General features: G+C 40.9%; 1 protein-coding gene across 1 annotated transcript; it reads left to right on the top strand.

Moving 5' to 3' along the window:
- Positions 1-6,860: 6,860 nt before the first annotated feature.
- On the top strand, positions 6,861-23,930 carry LOC131236877 (type II inositol polyphosphate 5-phosphatase 15-like). The gene is made up of 11 exons (XM_058234392.1): positions 6,861-7,846; positions 14,203-14,455; positions 14,641-15,448; positions 18,594-18,718; positions 18,888-18,972; positions 19,563-19,728; positions 19,848-19,888; positions 20,017-20,284; positions 21,670-21,793; positions 21,884-22,247; positions 23,196-23,930. The coding sequence occupies exons 1-11, from the start codon at positions 7,060-7,062 to the stop codon at positions 23,550-23,552; spliced, it is 3,378 nt and encodes a 1,125-aa protein (XP_058090375.1). The 5' UTR covers positions 6,861-7,059; the 3' UTR covers positions 23,553-23,930.
- The last annotated feature ends 576 nt before the right edge of the window (positions 23,931-24,506 follow it).

Below are 24,506 nucleotides of genomic sequence, written 5' to 3' on the forward strand. Positions count from 1 at the left end.
AATAGCGGAAAGCATATAAATATAAGCCGCAAGACTACGCAGCTCCTCCAGGTAAATACAACCATGCATCCCTGGCGATCGTACCCTGCTCCTCATCAAGTCTGAACATACATATCACTAAAGCCACCTGTACTACCTGTACGGTTGTATATTTGATGGATGAGTGACCAACTCAGTGTGAATTCCCCTCAAGATTATACACCACCGTATTAGGTAAGAAATAGTATAAAACATTCAGACAACCAAAACAGAGTAAATACAGTCTTATTAGGTGCATGGATGCATGAATGCAATCATCGACCCGAGTAAATCATCCGGACGGTCGGTGCCCCAGGAAAAACATCTAGACAGGCAATGAGGTTGTCACCCAAAGATGTGAGTGGTCATCAGCGCAACACGCAGCGTAATCGTATGGGCATGAGTGATCCAAGTTATCATCATAAATCGATCGGCTGGTCATTAGCGCAACACGCAACGTAATCGTATGAGCATAATGATCCAAGCCGTCGTAATATGTCATGCATGCATGATTAGCCAAGTCATTATTAGTCCATTTGCAACCAGCCAATTTAGATAAGCTCAAAGGTCACTATGGGGAGCACATGCCGACAGCTCGAGCATAGTGTCCCATTACCACCATCCCCGGCTCATGAGGCTACCATCTTAGGATGTTTAATGGAAACCCATCGACTAGTGGCCAATCATATTACAGTATATGAGGCTTACTATCGCATGGTTACACAGTATAAAACCCCGAACCCATATAGGAAAAATATCAGAACAAAGCCACATAGGGCGATATCAAACAAGCCACATAGGGCAATTATCAAAATACGCCTCATAGGGCGAGTGTCAAAACCATGCGATAAAAGACCATCCTTGAAAACTGTTTGGACATAATAACCCTGGATGGTAGGCCCACATCAATGATCCATTTAGACCACTACTCAATAACCACTAAGTCGAAGGTCCATTTTAATCACAACCAGTCGGGTTACATCCCAAGTATGGGTGTACATTTATAGGTGGGGGTTTTCCACTAATGTACCAGTTTAAAGTCCATAAGTAATACACAAATAATCCACAAGCATAAACAAATATACAGGATGAACATTAAGCAGGCAAGATAGCAATTCAATTTCCACTAGCTAACACATGTGATTATAAGAGAGAGATATCAATTATAACTTTTAATAAAAACTATAACTTAAGCTAATGAGAAGATGGAAAGCTCAAGGGGAAGAATCATCACCTTATACTTTGAATCGCCTTTTAGTGTCGTTAAGTGCTTGCACCCTTAGAATTGTACCCTACCACAAATCATGAACTTGTATAATTAGGTCCAAGTTCTAATCACTACCTAAGGTTTGGATTTCTTTTAGGGTTTTAATATGGAATTAGGGCTTTATCTTAGAGTTTTAGTTCTAGGAGTCGAACTACGGTGTAGGTGTAGCTTAAACACAATGTAATAATATGGTTAGTTATAGTTTTAACGTTAATGATATGACTAATATTTGTGACCATGGTAATACTAAGTATTACAATGTAACAGTGTAATTTATTTTTAATGATAATATTCTTAGGTGATGGATACTACACTAACATCGTTAATGGTAACTTTCTTATAATGACTAGCATTAGCGCAACCAGTGTGTTGATGTAGAGCTAGGTTTCCTACCTAGAGTTTAGCCTTAGACTTATGTTCGAGGATCTACATTGTAGTTGGCGTACAATAAATTACAATGTTAATTTAATGATCAGGAAAAAATGATTATTAACCTTAATGTTAAAATTGATGTTAGCTAACATGGTGATAATAATTATTATGATAATAATAAATACTATGATCTATTATTAAGGCGACACCTATTATAGTACTAAATCAATTGACTTACTTTAGGAGGGAAGGCTTACTTATATCTTAGTTGAGATTAGAAAATCTATTGACCAACTAAGCTACAAACTGGAATTTCAATGAAAGGTAGAAGAACGCACCTAGTCGACTCAGTTCGAGTCGGGTTGACTCGGTTCAACACACCACCCACCTATCTCTTTCTTCTTCTCTCTCTTCTTCTTCTTCTACTTGCTCTCATTTCTCTCTTCTTCAAACCATTCACCAGCAAGGCTGCTGGACTAAATCAGAACCAGCCTGACTCGCGTAACTCGACTCAGCGAATCAGTCGAGTCGAGCCGTCTCAAGGTGGGGTGCTCATTCTCTCCCATTTGTTTTCCCCTCTCTTTTCCTCAACCACACTCATTTTCTCACCTCGGCAAGTTCACTGGGCCAAAACCCGAAAAGAAACTCGAACCAGCGAGTCGGCAGTCCAAGGCTCAGATAGTGAGTCGAGTTCCTGAACTCGAGCCTGTTTCTCCTCCCTCTCGTTCTTCCCTGCCTGACTTCCCTTCATCCCTGCTTTGCTAGTACCCAACAACACTCGAATTAGGCCCAACTCTTACCTATTGTTGGCCTAGATCAGACCCAACTCGGTCTGAAACTGGCCCGAGTCGCATGCTGCAGCGAGCAGTGCGGTTCCAGCCCGAGCCCGAACTCTCACTCTCTCTTCTATCTTCTATCTTCTTCCTTTCTTCCCTGTTCCTCCCTATTTTCTTTCTGTTTTTCCCCATTGCAAAGTCCAGTCATCTCCCGACTCAAGTGCCATGGCCGGACGTGCCTAGAAATGCACCAGCGGTGATGGGGAAGAAAGCCACTGTTAATGGCAGATCGCCAACGGTCGACACTCTCTCCAAAAGGAAGCCTCTAGGTAGTTCGAACAGGTCTATGGGAGCTTAGGGATGTGGATTTTCGAAGCTTCTAAGAAGTTTAGATGGTGGGTTCGAGTGGAGTAGGTTTCGGCCGATTTTCCGGTTGCAGCTGCAAGAACGGATGAGAAGTCTGATTTCTCTCAATCCTCTCCTCCTTAAAACAAACCCTATATCATCCTAGAGCCGTTGGATCATTAGCAACCGGTCCGGATTTCTCCGGCCGAAACCGCCTTTAAAAATGGCGGGTAAAAACCGAAACCGCATGTGGTTTCTCTTTACGGTGGGTAGAAAACCCTAGGGCGGTCTGAAACAGACGGTTAGGATCGTCCCTTAATGAATGGCTGAGATTGAGAAAAAGGAGCTCACGCGGATCGCCCTGCTGGCGTGTAAGCAGTTTCTTTTTTTGGAAACAGGTGTTAGTAGGGGCTGTTTGTGTCAAGAACAGTGCGCACGAAAATGTGTTTCCGCATGCGGAGAGGTTGGGTTTTGGTCAGGACCTATGCCGTGCACACGATGGACAGATCAGATCGTCTATATGATCTAAGATGGTGTCCCATAGCTCAAGCGGACGTCGTCCGTCGGCTGGCGCAAATTGGAGGGAGAGAGAAATCTCTCCTATTTTGAGAGAGCACGGGTCAGCGTGCTCTGACTGGCTTGGCGCTTGGTCCACTTCAGGTGTTGTTGCATGGGTGTACATGCACGTCCTTGTGGGACCCATGGTGATGTTTATGATAAATCCAATCCGTCCATCCCTTTACTTCTCTCATTTTGGTCATGGGCCCAGGGACAGGGCTATTCTAAAACTCAGGTGGGCCACGTAAATTGATTTCTAGTTCTGGTGGTAGGCTTCCGTTGATTTGATGGCTCGATCTTTCCGTAATCAAACGTCAACGGCTAAAAGTTCCTAATGCGGCCATTTGTAAGGCTTTTGTCATATATTACTAACTGATACTAATATTAATATAATTTTTTATTATTTTTGTATCTTGCCTATAATTATAATATTTAAACTCTCTTACATATATATAAATATAATTTTAATATTAACATACCACTAATTACATGCTGCTGTTCACACATTCATTAATATACATAATTCTTAATATACAATATTATATTTAATTAAAACTATATTTGTATTTAATAATATTGTTAAATATAAAATTTCATTAAAATATCTAATGATTTTTGTATACATACAGATATAAAAATATTCACTACTACATTATTATTTAAAATTTGATTTTATGTTGTGAAGTTATTTTTCATTGTGTTTATTTAATATAATATTATTTTCATAATGTCTTATATACATTAAATACATATGTATCATTTTAGCATAAAATTTTAAATCTTTACAAAGTATATTCATCTCATAGTGTATATATTTAGGTTACATTATATATATATATATATATATATATATATATATATATATATATTAAATTAACTTGCATGGTAACACTCGAGTACTGGAAAGTACGGGGTGTTACAAAGTATTATTTCAACAAAATCAAAATTATTGGCAAGATAACCAATCATTAAAAGGTTATGCAGAGAAATCCTATTATTTATCGGCGAGAGGTGACCGGGTCAAAACAGAGTTGCAATATACCACAAGATTCATCAGTGGCGAACATGTGACCTCTATGAGAATGAAGAACCAACCCAGGACTTCTAAAGTGAAGGAACAATATCTCATAACTGAACAGGCCTTTGTTAAACAATATGAGGAAACGGAAAATATATATCCATTGGTTGAAAAAAAAATATGTGGAGTCTGTGAATATCCTAGATGATTTAGAACCAGTATCGCAAGAGTTCAAGGGGGTTGTGCTCGATGAACTCCCTAATAAACTACCTCCCATATGAGATATACAAAATCACATTGATCCGGTCTCAGGGGCAAGTCTGCCTAATTACCCACATTATCAGGAAGAATATGAGATATTGAAGGCAGATGTGATCGATATTAGTTAAGTCAAGGAAAGCATGAGTACATGTATTGTGTCAGCTCAAGAGCTTAATGCCAAGTACAAAAAAAAAGCCAATGAATATCGACATCAGAAGTTATCTCAGACTCATATGCCAAGTCTCTTGAGTAACTCGAGGACGAGTTTTTTTCAAGTAGAGGGATCTAATGTAGAACGTGTCACAGATACGTTCCTAGCATGGTGGGGCCAAAAGAAGACGGATCGTAAATTGACCATAACTTTTGATCCGGGTATTGTTACGCGACGCACAACCTATCAATCTTTATTGAAACGGGCCACCTGAGGTGAACCGACCCATGAAAGTGGGTCGCATCTGTCAATTTCGTTAGAAAACGTGCGCTTTCAGCTCAAAAACAAATTTTTAGGAAAATTTTACTATTTTTAGTAATTCCGATTTTTTAATATTTTTTTTCTTATTTTTACAGTTTTAGATTTTATTCTTTTTTAAAAATAACTTTTAATTATACTAGGACTCTTCTAGAGAAAATTTATTTGAAATTTTTATTTTTAGAAATTAGGCATTAGAAAAGTTTTATTAGAATTAAAATTTTTATTAGAGTTAAAATTTTGTTATTTTTGGTAATTATGAATTTTAGTTTATTTTTTCTTTATTAATAATATAACGAGACACATTTGAGAATTATCAATGATGCATTAATCAATTTTGAATTTATTAAAATTTATTTCTATTTTCTGCTTTCTTTCCTCGTAGATTTAAGAAGTATTTGTAAGGAGTCTAAAGAAGTTCCGTAGATTCGAAGTAGTTATTCTCTTAAGGTAGACGGTGATTGACCTCATCACGTTCATCCCTGCGTAAGAAATACAATGGGAGAATTTTAAATAGAAGGGTTTCAAAACCAGGGGATTCTGAATCCCGGGATCCCAAAGCCACACTCCCAAACAGGGTGCCTCGCCCTTTGATATCCCTCCACTGAAAGTGGATACAGACCACATTCGCCTTAATGGTCTTGACAGAGAGAATTTTTCTGATAAGTGCGATGTTTGTACCAATGCCTTCCATGGTGGGCCCACTTTCCCACTGATCCAACCACGGATCTAAGTAGGCATCATCATGGATGGACCAAGTTATCAACTCCAGAGCGCATTTTACATCTCAACCATTCATTTCCAAACCGACCGATGAAAAGGAGGAGGATTGTCAGGAGGTTGACGTTTCTGGACTGTGGCACCTCCACCGTGGGCCCCACCAGCTTTAGCTACATGAGCGGTTTTCCTGTCGGATGTTTGCGGGAAAGGGTCGACCGTTCATCCAGAACATCCGCACTGTAACAGAGATCAGCATCGTCCACCTATGTGTTGAAATCTGGACCGCTGATTAGACATCCCGATCACCTTTGTATGGATGGAGATGATCACTGGTCAGCCGTCCATCACAAAGATAAGTATCCTTTCTGACCCGCCACGTGATGAATCCAACCGTCCCTAGAAAGCCCCACTGATGGGCCACATGACAAAATCTCACTCATCATAGATCTCACCAACCCATGTGAGTGAGAAACAGCCGCCCAAAAAGGCAGTTTCCAACTAACCGTTATGGACGGTGAGGATACCTGACAAGGGATGCCGTGTAATACGTACACGGTGGGACCCACTAATTGAACGGTCCAGATAATCACGTGGTGGGGCAGTAAGAGGCGAGCAGCTTGATCGATCCTCCGTAACATTCCTCCACGAGAAAAACTTTAGATACTCCTGCAGAGCGCGTGCCATCCCCACACGTTCGCACAATCACCATACACGTGGAATGCAAAATTCCCAATCAAAACCTTCCAAAAAGTGGGCCCCGATGTAGATGGATCATTACCCAAAAATCAATACGAACGATCATTATAATCAATTTCAAAAACAATAACGGTCCAAAACGAAGAAACATTTAAAGACCTGAACCCATTAGAAAAATTATAATTATATAATAAAATTAATAGAAAAATTGTACTTATAGTATTTTAACGGTTTAGATTGTCGTAAAAACATACTAAGTTTCTAAATATAGAATGAATGTATACGAATAATCGTACACTGGCAGCGCATCGGAACAAAACTCCGGTTCCTCTCTCCGCTCCAATCCAAAAGCCATATGTTTCATTCCGCAGCATATCAATTAGGCCTTCCTTCTCTCTCTCTGGATTCGTCTTTCTTCGTTCCAAAAACCCACCCAACAACACAATCCATCTCAGCATCTGCACCAAACGCTCCTCTCAGACACACACGCACATCACCTGTTCGACGAATTTCCTAAAAGAAGAATACAAGACCCAAACACGTATATTTATACTGCTAAATGGACGAACGCTTCGAAGACGACGACGAGGACTTCGGCGACTGCCTAACCTCTGTCAGCAATAGCCCCCCTCACCGCAAGATCTACTCCTACAGCCAGAAGCTCGGCGACGCCGGCCACGGCATGGGCCAGCACGAAACCAAGTACTGCCTCGACCAGGCCAACGTCTCTCGCCCCGTCGTCCGCGATCCCATCTACGACTCCTCTTCGGAGGACGAGCTGTCGATCCATCCTCAGCCTGCCAGCGAACGATTCGAATTCATGAGCAGGTTCCTTGACCGGACCCTGTCCGATTCCTCCTCCGACAACGATCTCAACGGGCTGCCGGAATTCGTCGGCAGTGGTGGAGGGACCGGGATTTTCAAGCTCCCAGTCCGTGCAGCTATGCACCCTGGTCGCCCACCCTCGCTGGAGCTGCGGCCGCACCCGCTGCGAGAGACCCAGGTGGGATCGTTCCTCAGGACAATAGTGTGTACGGACCAGCAGATTTGGGCGGGGCAGGAATCGGGCGTGCGATTTTGGAATTTCAACGACAAGTTCGAGCCAAGCGCACGGTTGCAGTCAAACGGAGACGAGGAAGCTGCGCCTTTCCATGAATCTTCGCATACGTCACCAACGCTGTGTATGATTGCAGATGCTGGGAATCGGTTGATTTGGAGTGGGCATAAGGATGGGAAGATACGATCGTGGAAGATGGATCAGAATTTGGATGGTAGTACTTTCAGGGAAGGGATGATGTGGCAGGCACACCGTGGTCCTGTTCTTTCCATCGTTATGACTGCTTATGGTAAGCACATCAATCAGGTATTAAATTCGAAGTTTTTGATGTGATCTCAAATGTTTTCCTTTGCATGATTGTCTTGTCAGGTTGGTGTTTTTAAGCTATATTTGTGGTATGTGAAAATCGGTGTACGTAATTAAAGTGCAATCTTTTCATGAATACTAATAGAAAACAAGGGTAGAAAGACGTGTCAATGGATACTGAAATCTGCTTATTCATGGCGGAAACCTTCTAACATGGGAGGTCGCATCTTGGGTCTCACGACAATTTGAATTTTGTGTGTGAGAAATTTTCCTGAAAAATATGTGAGGATTGACAAAATGAAGGAAGCTTTGTCTTGGCTTTCGGTGGTGTTGATTATGTGGATTGACATTTGAATGAGAATGTAAGGGTAGGTTCTTAGTGCTTATGCTGCTTCACTCCCTGTTGCTTATCTCCAATTCATCCACCGATTGCCAATTTCTCCAATTGGTATGTTTCTCTTGAATTAGTTGGCTCTGACTGAGGGAAGGCTTTGAGTCCACAAACATACATATCTGCCACTACAAAGGAAGTGGATCGGCTGGTGTACCACACACCACCGACCTGGCTGGTGTGGGTATGTGTCGTGTGAAGACGAGCGCTGACGCTCCTCGAGCTCCGAGTTGTACAAACGGTCCAAAGGAGATCAAAGTAACATGGGCCTCACAATGATGTATTTACTATATCCACACCGTTCATCCATTTTCCGAGATCGTTTTAGAGCATGAGCCCAAAAAATGATTCATCTCCAAAGCTCAAGTGGACCACACCACTAATACAAGTGGGGACAATGATTCTCACGGTTAAAACATTCATAGGGCCCACCATAATGTTTACTTTCCATCTAATCTGTTCATAGGGTCACACAGACCTGGATGAAGAGGAAAAACGAATATCATATTGATCCAAAACTTCTGTGACCCCCAAAAGGGTTTCAATGGTAGATGTTCAATCCCCCACTGCTTGTTACAGTGTGGTCCACTTGATCTTTGGATCTGTCTTATTTTTCAGCTCAATCCTTATGATGAGCTCACCAAATGGACGGACGGTTTGGATATAACACATACTCATGATGGGACCCACAAAACTTGGTGACGTCAACACACCAGCTAGATTGGTGGTGTGCGGTACACCAGCCAATCCGCTTCCCACTACAAAACCTTTAACATGAATCTTCTGGTTTGACTTCAAGCTTTTTGTATGAAATTATGATTACTAGACAAGTTGGAATGCTTATTGTCTGTTTTGAGTTGTTGAATTGACTGACTGAGAACTGGGATGTGCTGTATCGTTCCAAAAGAAAGGAAGGTCTTTGTAGAATGTTAGGCTGAACATGTCTAGAGTGCATGTGTTGGTGGTTGGCTGAGACTACTTTTTTGCTGGTTACTACTGAAGGCAACCCAAGGAAGACCAGTTTCGGGGAGGAGGGTGAGGTGCTCATATCACCCTTATCTTATGCTGATCTTGGCTGATTCTTAGTTGCAGGATCCTTCTAACTAGGTGCCACTCCTGCTTCGAATCACTTTTCAGACTCTCGCTCCCCCTCCTGCATCGTACACATTTATATTTGTTTACATTTTGAAATAGATGCTTCCAAACTCCCTCACCCAAATCTGTTGCCACTTCGCTTCGTAAAGCCTCATTGGTCATATCTTATACTGAACTTGGCTGATTTGCTTTTCAAAGAATAGGGACTTGAGCTCTTTCCCATGTAGTACCGGGAAAATTTCTCTGATTGAGAAATATTCAGGAACTCTTACTTTGAAGAACTGTGAGAAGTTGATTCTTCAATCCAAACTCAAGCCATACACCCACAAAAGTTTACTCAGGATGGAATCTCCTTAACATCTGAAAATGTGTTTGCATAATCCATTAATTAAAGCATTTAAACTCTCCTTGGTGTGCTGTCGCGAAATATATTAGTTTGCTTTGAAAGTGTAAAAAGCCATTGGAGGAGGGAAGTGTATTATATTGCTTTGATGTCTATTAATCAGCATGTTCAGTAGAATCAGACTGTTCAAATAGGTCTCTTCTTACAATTTTTTGAACATGTGAAACAGAAAGATAATCAATAAACGATGAAAGAGTTAATCTAGGAAAAGAAAGCTAACTGGAAAAGTGTTAAGTCAATCCAGACTACAGCACATTCCCATTTACATTATATGCTAGGTATATAACACCCAAGTCCTTAGTGATGTGCGCTAGGCTCCATGCTTGATTTATTTACCTGCCAGTGTGCCTCCCAATGAATATGAAACATCTTCCAAGTTGAGAAGCAAAAGGAGTTGTGTTCCTTCTTCTGGCATGTAGAGAACAACAACCTAGGAGGGGACAGTATCCTATGGCTCTTCCTAAGTGTGTTTGTTATATAGAAAAAATGAAGAAACAGTTGATCACCTTTTCCTTCATTGCAACATGGTGTAGGAAATTTGGTCATTATTTTTTCAGTTTTTTTAACATGCTTTGGGTGTTCCAAGGATTTATCCTGGACTTAATCTTTGGTTGGACAGCATGGCCTTTCAAACCAAGGGGTAGAGTGCTTTAGAAAATGCTGCCTCGTGCTATTGTATGAAGTATTTAGAAAGTGTAATAGAAACTATTTTGATGATGTGTCACTTTCTGTTGATCAAAACAAGGAGAATACAAAAATCCAGCTCGTTAATTGGAGATTGCATCACTAATGAATTCAAAAGTGTTTCAATCTAAGGCTTCATTAAGGAATTGCAACCTTGTCCTTCAAGATAAAAGTAAGAGGCTGAAAAGAATTGATAGGTGGCCTGCTCAAACATTTGGTTGGTTGCATTAAAATGTCCGTGTATGTTCTTCGGGAAATGTGGATATCACTGGAATTGGCGGAGTGAGCTCACCTTATCTGGCCGTATAGGGCTGGTGAATCTAGCTGGATTGAAGTGGATCTATTAGGACCTCTCTTAATCACAAGAGCAATGCCTTCTCTAACATATATTGGTGGAACGCGACTCAATGAATGCTATTGGGTGGATATCTAGCTGAGATGTGGTCACTTGGAAAAGTATTATTTAATTATAACGAGATTAAGGTTGTGGCTCACCGCTCATCCACACTGGTTTAGTGTAGGGTGTGCTTTCCATAATGGGAAGGTGCTGATTTTGGTGGTGTGCATGGTTTGAAACTTTGAAATATCATTTGATATGACTCAGTTTTGTCTGAGTTGTATCAGTTTCAGTCTGTACTGTTCTGGGTTGCACCCCCCATAAAAGAAATACCCACAACTAGGTTCTGAGTATTGGATGCATGTGCCCTTAAAAAGCCAATCCTGTTATGATTGTGGATGTATATCACTTTGTTATTCATATAAAATTTGCTTTCGTTGATCAATTTTGCATAGAAGTTATGAATGACAATATTTGTTCAATGTGCAAAGACATTTGAAGGATCAAATGTAGAGTCCCCATGGAAAGTAGGAAGTGATCCAAATGCAAAATGTCAATGGGAGAATTTGGATCACGGTTCATGAGTACCTGAAAGTATCCACAACCATTGGATTAAGTGGGTCAGATGTGGTTATCTTGTGTGAAGTGAATTGCTAATAGAGTCGTCATGGATTAATCCCCACCGTGGGATATGGGTGATAGCCTCCCCACACAAGAGTTTGTATTCACATGCATTGGATTGATTGCATTTGATCACTTATCAAAGGCTGGCCATAATTGATTTGCTTGGGCTTATCCTTGACTTGAGCATGCAAAGGGACTTCACTTGTCCAAATGTCATGACTTTGACGCACCCCATGATACCATTTATTGCTTGACATATGGGTGCTGTTGGGTTCATTACACTAGAATGCTAAGATGCCTGGATGCAGTCGAACATGAGGTCCACAGGTACTTATTTGTGCAGCAAGTGTACAGGGTTGGCATTCCATCAAACATTAAAAGTTTGTCCAACAGTAAAAACAGTGTTTTAAAATGTTTGTTGAAGCAAAATCAACTGTTGGATATTTCGTTTTCAAGGTTTTTGTTAGTCGTGGAGCTCGATGGAAATCTGATGGTCGGATCTTGTGATCTCATATCCTTGGTTAAGATTGGACGTTAACTAGAGAATGGATGATATGGATTGTGGAAGGATTTGGGTCCACTGAGAAGCATGGAAAAGGATTGGAGTGGGCTTGTGATAATATGACGCATGTGTAGGGACTGGGGAGAATGAGAAAACAGCTGATCATTTGTTCCTCCACTATCTGGTGGTTAGGGATGTCTGGGCCTTCTTTCTATCTCAGATTGGGATTGAATGGTGCTTCAATGCTTCTATGGGAAATATGTTGGAGTGGAGAGGCAGTCCATTCAGGAACAGCAAAGAGATATTGTGGAAGATGTGTTTTTTTTTTTTCTTTCTTGGGATTCTTTGGAGTGGAAGGAGTGAAATGCTGGGATATTTGAGGATCCAGTTACATAAGGAAAAAAAGAAATCTTGCATATGATTATCAATTGGGCACTTGTGAGACAAGATTTCTAAGAGCGTTCAAAGATGGGATAACCTAGTGTTACCTAAAACATGAAATCCCCTATGTTTTCCATTCCGGATCCAGCGATCCGGATTATGGGTCATCTGTGTTCTAGATCACTATTTTCACCCGAAATTATAGCTCTATATTCTTACCATTGATTAAGTTAATGCATATTTATGTTTATAATGTGGAAATTTATACTCTTAACTTATAATATAACACTAAGCATGCAAGGTCTATCATATTCATCATTGCTTATATAAATTGCAATATGACTTCGTATACAAAACTATATTGCATACACAATGTATGTATTAGAGTGATGCACATGATCCTACCTGCAGTGTACCATGTATTGGAGGAAGAAGCAGGTATGCGTATTGCGTACCCGCTCCTGTATCACATACCAAAGCAACCTACAATCCAGCTAACCTTGGGATAACCTTTAATTTTGGCTTGGATTATGATGTCTATTTTGTGATGTTGCTTGATTTGGCTAGATATTCCCCTGAGTGTTGAGGGGGTCACTTGTATGGGCACTAATTGCCCATGTAATTGTGAATTCTTCAAAAAAAGGGTTGGGATTGATCATTCGTTATTGGGGGTGGATGGGGGAGAGATCTCTTTGATCACATTAAAGAGAAGCTAATCCGAGCCATCTTCTGCAAGATCTAAGAGGTATGTGATCTAAACAAATGGTTACCAGCAAAGCAACACCTCTGGGCCAGTTTACTGAATACAGTTTCTTCCCCTCCCCCTTCTTAGAGATTCAAAAGAGGTCCCTCAAAATTTAGGGAACACAAGAACCCACCCCCAAATCGGTGAGACAATGGAGAACTTAAGAGAGGCAAGAGAAGACTTGTTGTCAAATATTCTAGCATTCCTCTCCATCTACATGCCCCACAAGATTGCATAGGGAAACATCAGCCCAGATAGAACTACCTCGCTCTGAAAACTGACCAACAGACCACCTGCAATAACATAAAAATGGGACCTCTCTATCGCCCATTTGACTCGGAAGAAAAAAGATCCCAAATGGTTCTCACACCCTAACAGTGGAAGAATAGGCGGCCCACTGATTCCTCATCTTCCCTACACATAACACGCCTATTGACAAAGGCCATATTCCTCTTTTTAAGGTCACACCTGATGTGCCATAGAGATGAGATGAAGTGGATTTGCCTCTCGTCTTTGCTCTCAGTTGGATATTTTCATTTGTCATTATCCTTTATATCCTGTATATTACTCTGAGAGTCCTCAATGAGACATCCCTGTCTTCTGAAGGTAAAATGATCTGTCATTACTTGTCCTGATTTGTGATTGATTCTTTAGATCCTGTCCGTCACCATCAATTGTATTACTAAGAAGTTTGAAACCGTCCGTTGTACATTTTCAATCTTTATATTTAAAAAGATGATTAGAGCAAACAGGTAAAAAAGTTCAAAGATGATTGTTAAGGGGATGCTTTGGTTGTGCCGACTTTCTAATCAGTGACAAATTTTGTGAACAACATCAAAGTTCTTCTTTCTATGATGCATTTCATTTTCACTTGTGATTTTCTATTGCTGTTTTCCTATTCAGTTTTTTTATTGTTCATTATTTTAGAATAATGTGGATCAGTGGATGCTATCTTAAGATTTTGTTATCCCCACATCATATATTTTTGAGATGGGTTCTGGTTTGTCACCTGAGCTTCTGCTATTTTTGTTCCTTCCTGTTTTATTTCTAAAACACATCTCAAAGTTATGTTGGTGTTGCAAACTTTATTGTATAGCTAACTCATTCCATTGCTATTTCTGTCAAACAATTTCTTTTGTCCTTCATTATCATTCATTCTGATGCTTTTGAAATCCAGGTGACATTTGGTCAGGTTCTGAAGGTGGCGCCATTAAGGCCTGGTCCTGGGAATCTTTGGAAAAATCTCTGTGTTTAACAGTGGAAGAAAGACATATGGCTGCCTTATTAATGGAGCGGTCATATATTGACCTCAGGAACCAGGTCAATGTGGGCGGTGTTTGTTCCTTAGCAGCTGCAGATGTGAGATATTTGTTGTCTGATAATTCTAGAGCAAAGGTGTGGAGTGGTGGGTACCTATTCTTTGCACTGTGGTATGTCTTCACAAATCTTCCTGATGAAAATTAATCATATGTTGCTACCTAGGAAAACAATTAGTGATGACTTGATGAGGGCTTTGTTTCTTTTTCGAGAACTACCCCACTTAGTTCATTCAATTTTGTTAATTAACATCAAAATACTCCTAAAAGAATCTGGAATTTGATGATATACTACACAGGGATGCTCGCACACAGGAGCTTTTGAAAGTATTTAACATAGAAGGTCAGGTTGAGAATCGTATCGATGCCTCATCAGCTCAGGATCCTTCTATAGAAGAAGAGATGAAGATAAAGTTTGCTTCCATATCAAAGAAGGAGAAATCTCAGGGCGCTTTAAATTTCTTTCAACGCTCACGTATTGCTCTGCTGGGAGCAGCTGATGCAGTCCGTCGAGTTGCAGCGAAGGGGGCTTTTGGAGATGATAAGAGAACTGAAGCACTGGTCATATCGGTAGATGGGATGATTTGGACTGGGTGTGCCAATGGAGCGCTCGTGCAGTGGGATGGAAATGGCAATCGGTTACAAGAATTCCATCACCATTCCTTTTCTGTTCAATGTTTTTGTACTTTTGGGACACGATTGTGGGTAGGCTATGTAAGCGGCACTGTCCAGGTATTGGATCTTGAGGGCAATCTTCTTGGAGGATGGGTTGCTCACAGCAGTCCTGTTATAAAAATGGCCGTTGGTGGTGGCTATGTTTTTACATTGGCTAATCATGGTGGCATTCGGGGATGGAACATGACATCTCCAGGGCCTGTTGACAACATATTAAGAACAGAATTGTCCAACAAAGAACTGCTATATACAAAATTAGAAAAGCTGAAAATATTGACAGGCACTTGGAATGTTGGACAAGAAAGGGCCTCTTCTGACTCACTTATATCATGGCTGGGTTGTGCAGCATCAGAGGCTGGCATTGTTGTTGCTGGGTTGCAAGAGGTGGAAATGGGTGCTGGATTTCTTGCAATGGCAGCTGCAAAAGAAACTGTAAGGTTTTAACAGATTTTTGAAGCCACATTCATTCCTTTTTTTTTTTTTTTTGAATCAGCTGAGATAGTAGCATATAGCTGGCACTAAATCATGTTACCTGTTTATCATTTGGCCTACTGCTCCAGTGCTATTAATGAGTCAGGCCTGGAACAAGTAAAATCAAAATTTCAAAGAGGGTTGGCCTGACAGGCCCGGCTTGACCAGTTCAAAATCTGGGCGCAAACAAACCTCATGCCAGGCCTGTTAGAAGCCCTATCCATGCCTGCCGCCTGAGTTATCAATGATACTTCTTACAATGATTCTTCAGTGTGTGCCTGCCTGCCTGCCTGCATACGTGTGTTGGCAGGTGCTTGCGTGCATGCGTGTGGTTTCCCATGGTAAGGCCTAGAAGCCTGTCAGAGCTAGCTGTGCAACTCGGGCAGGTTGGGTCAGGTTGAGGGTCAACTGGAGCCCGACCTGACCTCAAGATGACCCAAACCATAACATGACCCAACCTAACCCGACCCAAGTTTCAACCTGAGGTGTCCAACTGTATTCCTCTATACTAAACCCAACCTGACCCAAATGCATGTGATTATTTCCAACCTGACCTAGCGTGACCCGAATTTGCTCAAGCGAACCCAACCCGATTTCAATTTGGGTTGGCATTTTCCAACCTGAACCTGACCCGAGGACGTTGACAACCCAACCCAAACTCGGTTGAGTCAATTGTGTTCAGGTTGAGTGTGTTGTCATATGTGATCGCATAAGGCATAATTGCTTATGCGATCACATATGCCATAGTGGCATATGTGGTTTTATGACCATTAGGCATTATGCCATAGCATATGCGATTATGCCTTGGCATATGTGATGGCTTATGCGATTGAATATGTGATTATGCCATCACTTATGAGGGCTGTGCGGTGGCATATTTGATTATGCGATCGCATATGCGCACAGGCCCCTTGGGTTGCATATAATCGCTTATGTTATTTGACAACAATGGGGTTGACCTGAACCCAAGTTACAGACCTATGCAGAGCCTTTAAGCTGTGACGTGTCTGGGAGTAGTCCGATATCAGTCTGTTGTCTTTGCCATGTTGCAAATGCACTGCTAGACTTTGATTTCCAGACTTATGTTGGCTGCTTCAATTTGCTAGGAGCTCGAGCCATATATTAAATACTTTACCTTCAAAGACTGACAAGAATCACATCCTTTACAAATTGGCCCATACAGAAAGTTCACTGTTAAGCAATATCTGGTATTGTTTCTTTATGCTTGTTTGTGTTCGAAGTCCCAACTCCCAAGTAAATAGGACTTCCATTCATACATTTTTAGTAGTCTTTATTTAATTGGTTTTAGAGTCCACTAGAATAGAAATACAGTTCGGAAAGTGTTATTGTAGGAGTAGTTATTTTGGGCTTTACCATATATACATGATACATCACATTTAGATGGTTTCCAAAACATCTTCTCAAGAGCAAATAAAAGGGAGGTGTGTAAGTTTTAGCATGAGTAATTTTCACTGTAATTGTTTGATATATTATTGCTTTGCCTTTGGTTTGGTGCTACAAGTAATTGAAGGCTAAAACCCTTGAAGCGTATGCTTTGGTTTGTTAAAGTGGGCCATCAAGTGAATCTAAGCATCGGCTTCAAAGGACCTACAGTTAGGAGTCATGAATATCTATTCCTTAAATAAGATTTTATGAAAAGTTTTTTTTTAAAAAAAAAGTCTCCACCATAAGTATTGTTATACTATGTAGTATATTTATAATCATCTAACCATTGCAATATAGTGTTGGGTGCTTTTGTTTAGTGTGGAGAATTATGAGAACATCGTCATTGCTAGTGTAAATTTTCTCAAGAATGTTGCTACGCCATAGCTTGTCCTGTTTGGGCCTTTGCTTGGATTAGCTGGCAAGTTCAAAATAGTTCCAGCATCAAACATAATTAAAAGATGGCCGAGATCACCTCCAAAAGGGGATAACTGAGCTCCTGATGTCCTAGAGAAGGGAAAAACCCTTTTCAGCTTGAGCCAGTATTTCCTTTTCCTGTGCCCATTCACCACCCCCACCCCAATTTTCACCCAGGCTCATTTGATAATGGTTTCCACGAAATTCACCTTGTCTCCAAAGTTCCTTTTATCCTTGCTTTCAAAGGCCCCACATAATGGCAAAAGCAGTATCTTCCATACAATCTTTCTTTTAATTCAGAAATGCACAACTCCCAACCACCTCAACTATCTTTTCACATAATCCTTTTTACTTGATTTTTTTTTTTTCTTGAAGTAGAAGGAACATGTGGATTAGCACCATTGTCATGGACACTACGAGTGGAACACTAATATTCACATGCGCAGACAAAAACTAAGTAATGCAAGAGCATTTTCACACCGGGCTCGAGTGGGGTGGCCTGTGGGATGCAGGGGCACACTCGGGGTGGGCGGCCTGTGTGAGGCGGGTCTCACCCCTGTGATGCGGGTGACTCGTGTGAAGCGGAACCCATGTGAAGTGGGGCCCACGGGGAGGGTTCGGCCGAGGTCCTAACCCATGGGATGTGGGGCCTAGGCTATGAGATAAAGAGATTGATTCTTCATGCTCTATCAGTTTGAGCTTTTAGAGCAAGTGGTTAATTGTCCTCCATCAAATTGGTATCAGAGCGGAAGGTTTCTTGTTCGAGACTTCTCACCGGGGATGATTAATGCGGGGGCATTTTCACACCGGGCTCAAGTGGGGTGGCCTGTGGGATGCAGGGGCACACTTGGGGTGGGCGGCCTGTGTGAGGCTGGCCTCACCTGTGTGAAGCGGAACCCATGTGCAGTGGGGCCCACGAGGGGGGTTTGGCCGAGGTCCTAACCCATGAGATGTGGGGCTTGGGCTATGAGATAAAGGGATTGATTCGCCATGATCTATCAAATCGAGCTTTTAGAGCAACTGGTTAATTGTCCTGTATCACTAAGTAATATGACACTTCATCTGAATATGTCATGGCAAAAAGACCCTTTATTATTCACCTGAATATGTCGTGGCAAAAAGACCCTTTATCATATAGTACGTACACGGCGGCATGTCATTGTGATTAGCCATTTTGTCTTTGTAGATATCAATTCACATGTTCTTTCATTAATTTGTTGCATCTATACTGTTATTCTGAGTGTAGGTAGGACTTGAGGGGAGTGCTAATGGGCAGTGGTGGCTGGATGCTATTGGGAAGACGTTGGATGAAGGAACAACTTTTGAACGCGTAGGATCTAGGCAGTTGGCAGGGTTGCTTATATCTGTATGGTTAGTACTCTTCATGCAATCAAACATCATAAAGATTTCAATGTGTTTCCCAATTCTGCAAAACCAACCATACATATGTTTAACATCCCATTTCTTTTCCATCCTTTTCTTGTGGTTGCTGTCCATGTCAGTGCCTCATCTGTCATGTAATGATTTCATAATTTTCCAGGGCTAGGAAGAATCTTAGACCACACATTGGAGAGGTCGATGCTGCAGCAGTACCATGTGGGTTTGGGCGTGCAATCGGTAACAAGGTATATGCGTATTCCTACATAGTCCATGCTTCCTATGTAAATAGGTGCTCCAACTTGTAAGCTGTCCATGTGCAAGCAAACATATAGCAGATACTACAGAATAATCTTGCTTTTGCAGAACAATAGAACATTCAATGGCATGTTCATGCTCCATTATGATATGGGTCGTAATGACTGTTATGTTCGAAATTTTTTGAAGGGGAAAAAAATGTATTGGCTTGTTACGGGCCTTTTTTTTTCAGGTCAGATGTTACGGCCCTCTATTGTGTGACAGATCCCAACATTACTGTTACATAGCAGCCACTACGTAACCGTTTTTTAATACCTTGATCATGCTTCTTCTCTGCTACAATACTTTCATGTTTATCTCCTCGTGAAAAAATATATTGTAATATGTAATGTGTATGAGTAAAGTGGCAACCTTGTCTTTGACTCTTTTGTTGTTTGCGATCTCTACCTCTTCTTAAATATTTCATAGGCCTTAATAGTTTTATAGAAGCTTTTTGTAGGCTTCATATCGTGAGCTTTATTTATTTTTATATTTTTTTAGTGATTAATATAATTGATGGGGCTAAAGGTTGTCAACGCAGGGAGCTGTAGGTTTGAGGATGAGAGTCTATGATCGGATAATATGTTTTGTAAATTGCCATTTTGCTGCGCATTTAGAAGCAGTCAATCGCCGCAATGCTGATTTTAATCATGTTTACCGAACAATGGTCTTCAGCCGACAATATAATGGACTTAATGCAGTGAATGGTATTGTGCTTTAAGTTTTATTTTTTATGTTTATTTTTTGTCAGTGTTTCTGTTTGCATTCCCATATTACTTTTGGCTGGTTGAATCTTATCACATGTCATTCATCCACTTTGATGCAGTTGGTGCTTCATCTTCTGTTCAATCGCTTCGTGGCACAAATGTATGTATATTATTTTGTACTCACCTTTTGAGATCTGAATCTTCAAGTTTAAATCATGTTGCAGAATACTCTGTGTGATCAGTGTTATATGCAAAATGATGTGAATTCTATTTTCTCCTTTATTACAGACTGTTACACTCTACTCTGATGATGGAAGGCCCGAATTAGCTGAAGCGGACATGGTGGTATTTCTTGGTGATTTCAATTACCGCCTTCATGGAATATCTTATGATGAAGCAAGAGACTTTGTGTCTCAAAGATCCTTTGACTGGCTTAGAGAAAGGGATCAACTCAGAGCAGAAATGGAAGCTGGCAAAGTCTTTCAAGGGATGCGTGAAGGGCACATAAAGTTCCCTCCCACATATAAGTTTGAAAGGAACCAACCTGGTTTGGCAGGTATGCTTCACATATTTTAAGTAATGTGGGAGTAGGGTCCACTGGTGACTAATTTGTGGTAGAATTCATTATTCAAATGAGTTAAGGACCTCACCTGGGAACTCTTTTAAAGGGATGGATATGACAGTAACATCTGAATGGCTTATAGGGTCTGTTTAGTGATGCAGGATGGATGAAAAGAACATAGGAAGAGGAGAAGAACAGATTTTGCACACATCCCAATTCTGAGGGTTGATTTTATATTCTCCCTCTGCAAGAGAATGAATACTTTCTTCTGAAACTTGCACTTTCTTTTTTCAATCTTCACTGGCATACAGCACGCGCGCGCGCACACACACAAATGGGTTAGGGCCTTGGTCAAACCCTCATGGGCCCCACTTCACATGGGTTCCCGCTTCACGCAAGTCACCCACCCCGAGTGTGTCCCCGCATTCCATAGGCTACCCCACTCGAGCTTGGTGTGAAAATGTCGTCTGTCTTAATCCCCCTCGGTGAGGAGTCTCGAACACGAGACCTCCTGCTCTGATACCAATTTGATGCAGGACAATTAACCACTTGCTCTAAAAGCTCGAACTGATGAAGAGTGGCGAATTAATCCCTTTATCTCATAGCCCAGGCCCCGCATCCCATGGATTAGGACCTTAGCTGAACCCTCCTCGTGGGCCCCACTTCACATGGGTTACTCTTCACATGAGTCACTCATCCCGAGTGCGTCCCCGCATCCCACAGGCTACCCCACTCGAGCCCGGTGTGATAATGCCCCTACATTACAAAGACTCAATTAAGCTAAGTTTTTTGTTTTTTTTTTTTAAAGAACAAAAAATACTAGAGATATGGAAGTAAACCTCTCCCCCTTCCTTTTATTCTCAGATTCTTATATCTAACTTATTAAGATCTCCCAAAATATCGTATTAAAGATCCCCCAATATATTAATATATCCCATTAAAGATTTTTAAGATCAACTCTTTCAAAATAGAAAACCAATAATGACTTGAGATTCCTTTGAAGATCCTTAAAATTTTTTTTTTACTAAATAAAGACTTCAAATAATTAAGCTAGACCCACACAAAAGACACCCATCTCTTAAAAATCTCCAAGTATAGCTCAACATATGAGACCCACCAGACGGGCTGTAGGATCTGCAAAATCTCCAATCATTCATGCGTGCATTATTTAGTAAGTTAAATCCTTGAGAAAAGAAAATATTTTCGCTTAACTTGCCATTTTCCAATGTTTGGATTGCAAAGAAAATAATGGGTTATGTAGAGTAATCATTAGCTTTATCCACAATCAGGATCCTCTTACACAACATACGATCTAGCCATTATCTAGTGATTTGGGATGTCCGCTTGCAATAGCTAACATTTTGTTTATTATTTTCTAGGATATGATTCCAGTGAGAAGAAGCGCATTCCTGCCTGGTGTGACAGAATATTATTTCGTGATAGTCGTTCTGCGTCAGCTGCTGAGTGCACATTAAAATGCCCTGTAGTTTCTTCAATTTCACAGTAAGTTTTTTTTTTTTCCTACCAGTTTTCTATATGGCCGAATATTTGCATTTCTCATATTCACGGGACTCGTCTGGTTGTTTTTATCAGGTATGATGCTTGCATGGATGTGACAGACAGTGATCACAAGCCCGTTAGGTGCATTTTCAGTGTTGATATTGCACGTGTAGATGAATCAATAAGGAGACGAGAGTTTGGAGAAATAATCAGATCAAATGAGCAAATAATATCTTTACTCCAAGTATTATGCAACATTCCAGAAGCTATTGTTAGCACCAACAACATAATATTTCAAGACCAGGACACCTCAATTCTCCGAATCACCAACAAGTGTGTGAAGGAAAAGGCCATGTTTGAAATAATTTGTGAAGGTCAAACCACCATCAAGGAAGATGGATCTGCATCTGATGAATATCATGTCAGAGGTTCCTTTGGCTTTCCCCGCTGGCTCGAGGTAACCACCCGTGGCTGGTTTTTAAGATGAATGCAGTGAAGTTTCATTTCATAGTTCTGGGATCCTTTCGATTTAGTGTCAATTTTACATATTGTCTAAATTATGTTGATTTTATTTATTTTTATGTTTATATTTATTTCGAGAAAAGAGAAATGATCATGCATTGCACAGGGACACTTGCACAATTCAATTGCTTGATCTGGACTGTCCATTTGGTCTGCCCCACACTTCGTGGGCCACCATGTGAAAATCACACAGATTGCATGATCATATCCATCTGAAGGATTGCATCTTTTTATAACTATATGGTGCCCATGGGATGGCTAGGACCATAATTAATCCACAAGTAATCCATGGCGGGATGTTTCCCAAGCCATGGATTGGACGGTAAGCCATCTGATCAAAGTGATTCTTGGGAACAGTAAGTAATCCATAATGGCGCAATTCAAGTGGATGGTTCAATGGTTGATTGGACATCTTTTTTCATAAACAATGTTGACTGTTCGCATGATAGGCTATTGATGAGATGGTTTGAATCAACCGGTCAGTTTATTTTTGCTCAGAGGCCCATGAATTTTTACACGTATCTAATGGGTAGTCCAGATCAATCGATTGGCCTGTCCACATGTCCCTGTGAAACTACAAATGCTACAACTTACAGAGTTCTGAAAGAACTGGTTATTTCTCATTTACAGGACATTTAAACTCCACACAACCCCAACACAACCCCAATTAATTGGGATAAGGCTTAGATGATAATGATGATGAGTACATCCAACTCTAGATCAATAATCTGGTCCAGTGTTCCCTTCGTAGCCATATATAGGCAGCAATGCAATGGCTTTTTTCCTTTCAGTGTTTTTCTTCTTTTTTCTTTCTTGAAGTACTCGATTTCTAAGTTTAGTTTTCTTGGGATGCCTACTTATTTCCTAGTCCTATTCTCACCAGGTAACTCCAGCAGCTGGTGTAATCAAACCTGGCCAAATTGCAGAAGTCTCTGTGCACCATGAGGACTTCCAAACCTTTGCTGAGTTTGTCGATGGATATCCACAGAATTGCTGGTGCGAAGATAGTAGAGACAAGGAAGTTATATTGGCTGTGAAAATTACAGGCCGTTTCTCAACTGAGGCTAGAACTCATCGAGTCCGTGTGCGCTATTGTTTATCATCACAGATGGCACGCAGCAATTCGGAAGCTAGTTCTAGAAGAATTCAATCAAACATTTTACACAGGTCCGATTTTCGCCACCTTGGCAGCACAGTAGATGTGGTCGATGACTTGCGTAACTTGCATTGTCTCCCATGAAGGGAAATCTGTAAAGATGGCCAGTTCATGTTTCAATCTGGTAAAGACAGCCGATATCCCAAGCCTACACAACTGTGTTGCTGGACCGCATCCCACACACCCCCCCTTGTAAATGCCACCACCATCATGGAGCTTGGCTGTTGTTCATGTTTGTCTGAGTGAATTCAATTTCCTTTATCACTGTCCCATTGTCATGCAAATTCTTTAAATGTTCCGTCCTCTCTCACCTGGTCTTTTCTCCAAGTTTTGAGTCAATACATGTAATCAATAGATTTTTAGTATTCTTGTAGGGACCATTCTTCGGATGTGTATAATAACAGAAACTGTAGCAAGAGTGGGGTTTTATTTTTATTTTTATTTATGATTATTATTATTATTTTGGGAGGGGTTTGATCGGATTGCAGTTATGCCAAATCATTGATTAAATGTGTGAGTAGCGGTATTTTGATTGGTCTGCAAGCAGGCTGAAGAAACTGAAGAAAACAAATGTATTGTGTTAGTGATGTTTGAATTGAAGGCATGAAACAACTACACAGCTGAAGGGCCTGTTTTATTTTGGTTATGATCCTTGTAGCATTCCGTATGCTTATACTTCAATCTTCTATTCACAGAAATAGCAGAAGCATCTGATAAGTAGTATTGCATAGTAGCCTCTGCTTAGAAGCTAATGATTTTAATTCTATAATTTCAAAGTAAAAAGATAAAACAGGTTGAATCCCACTTGCAAAGGATCAGATCCTTGCCCTTTCCATTGCTATCATGATCCCATTGGGCTGTTGAGGCCCATTGTATCCAGGCCGGGCATGAGTCCGAACATCAAAACATGGGCCGGCCCTCAGCTAACTGAAGTCCGGATGGTCTTTATCATAGCATAGGGCTAGACCCTTGTGTTCTGCACCGTTTGAAAAATGGTGCTAGCTCTTCCAACCCATACATTGAATTGTACAGGAACCA

The sequence above is a fragment of the Magnolia sinica genome, chromosome 2, assembly GCF_029962835.1.
Source record: "Magnolia sinica isolate HGM2019 chromosome 2, MsV1, whole genome shotgun sequence".
In the NCBI taxonomy this organism is placed as follows: Eukaryota; Viridiplantae; Streptophyta; class Magnoliopsida; order Magnoliales; family Magnoliaceae; genus Magnolia; species Magnolia sinica.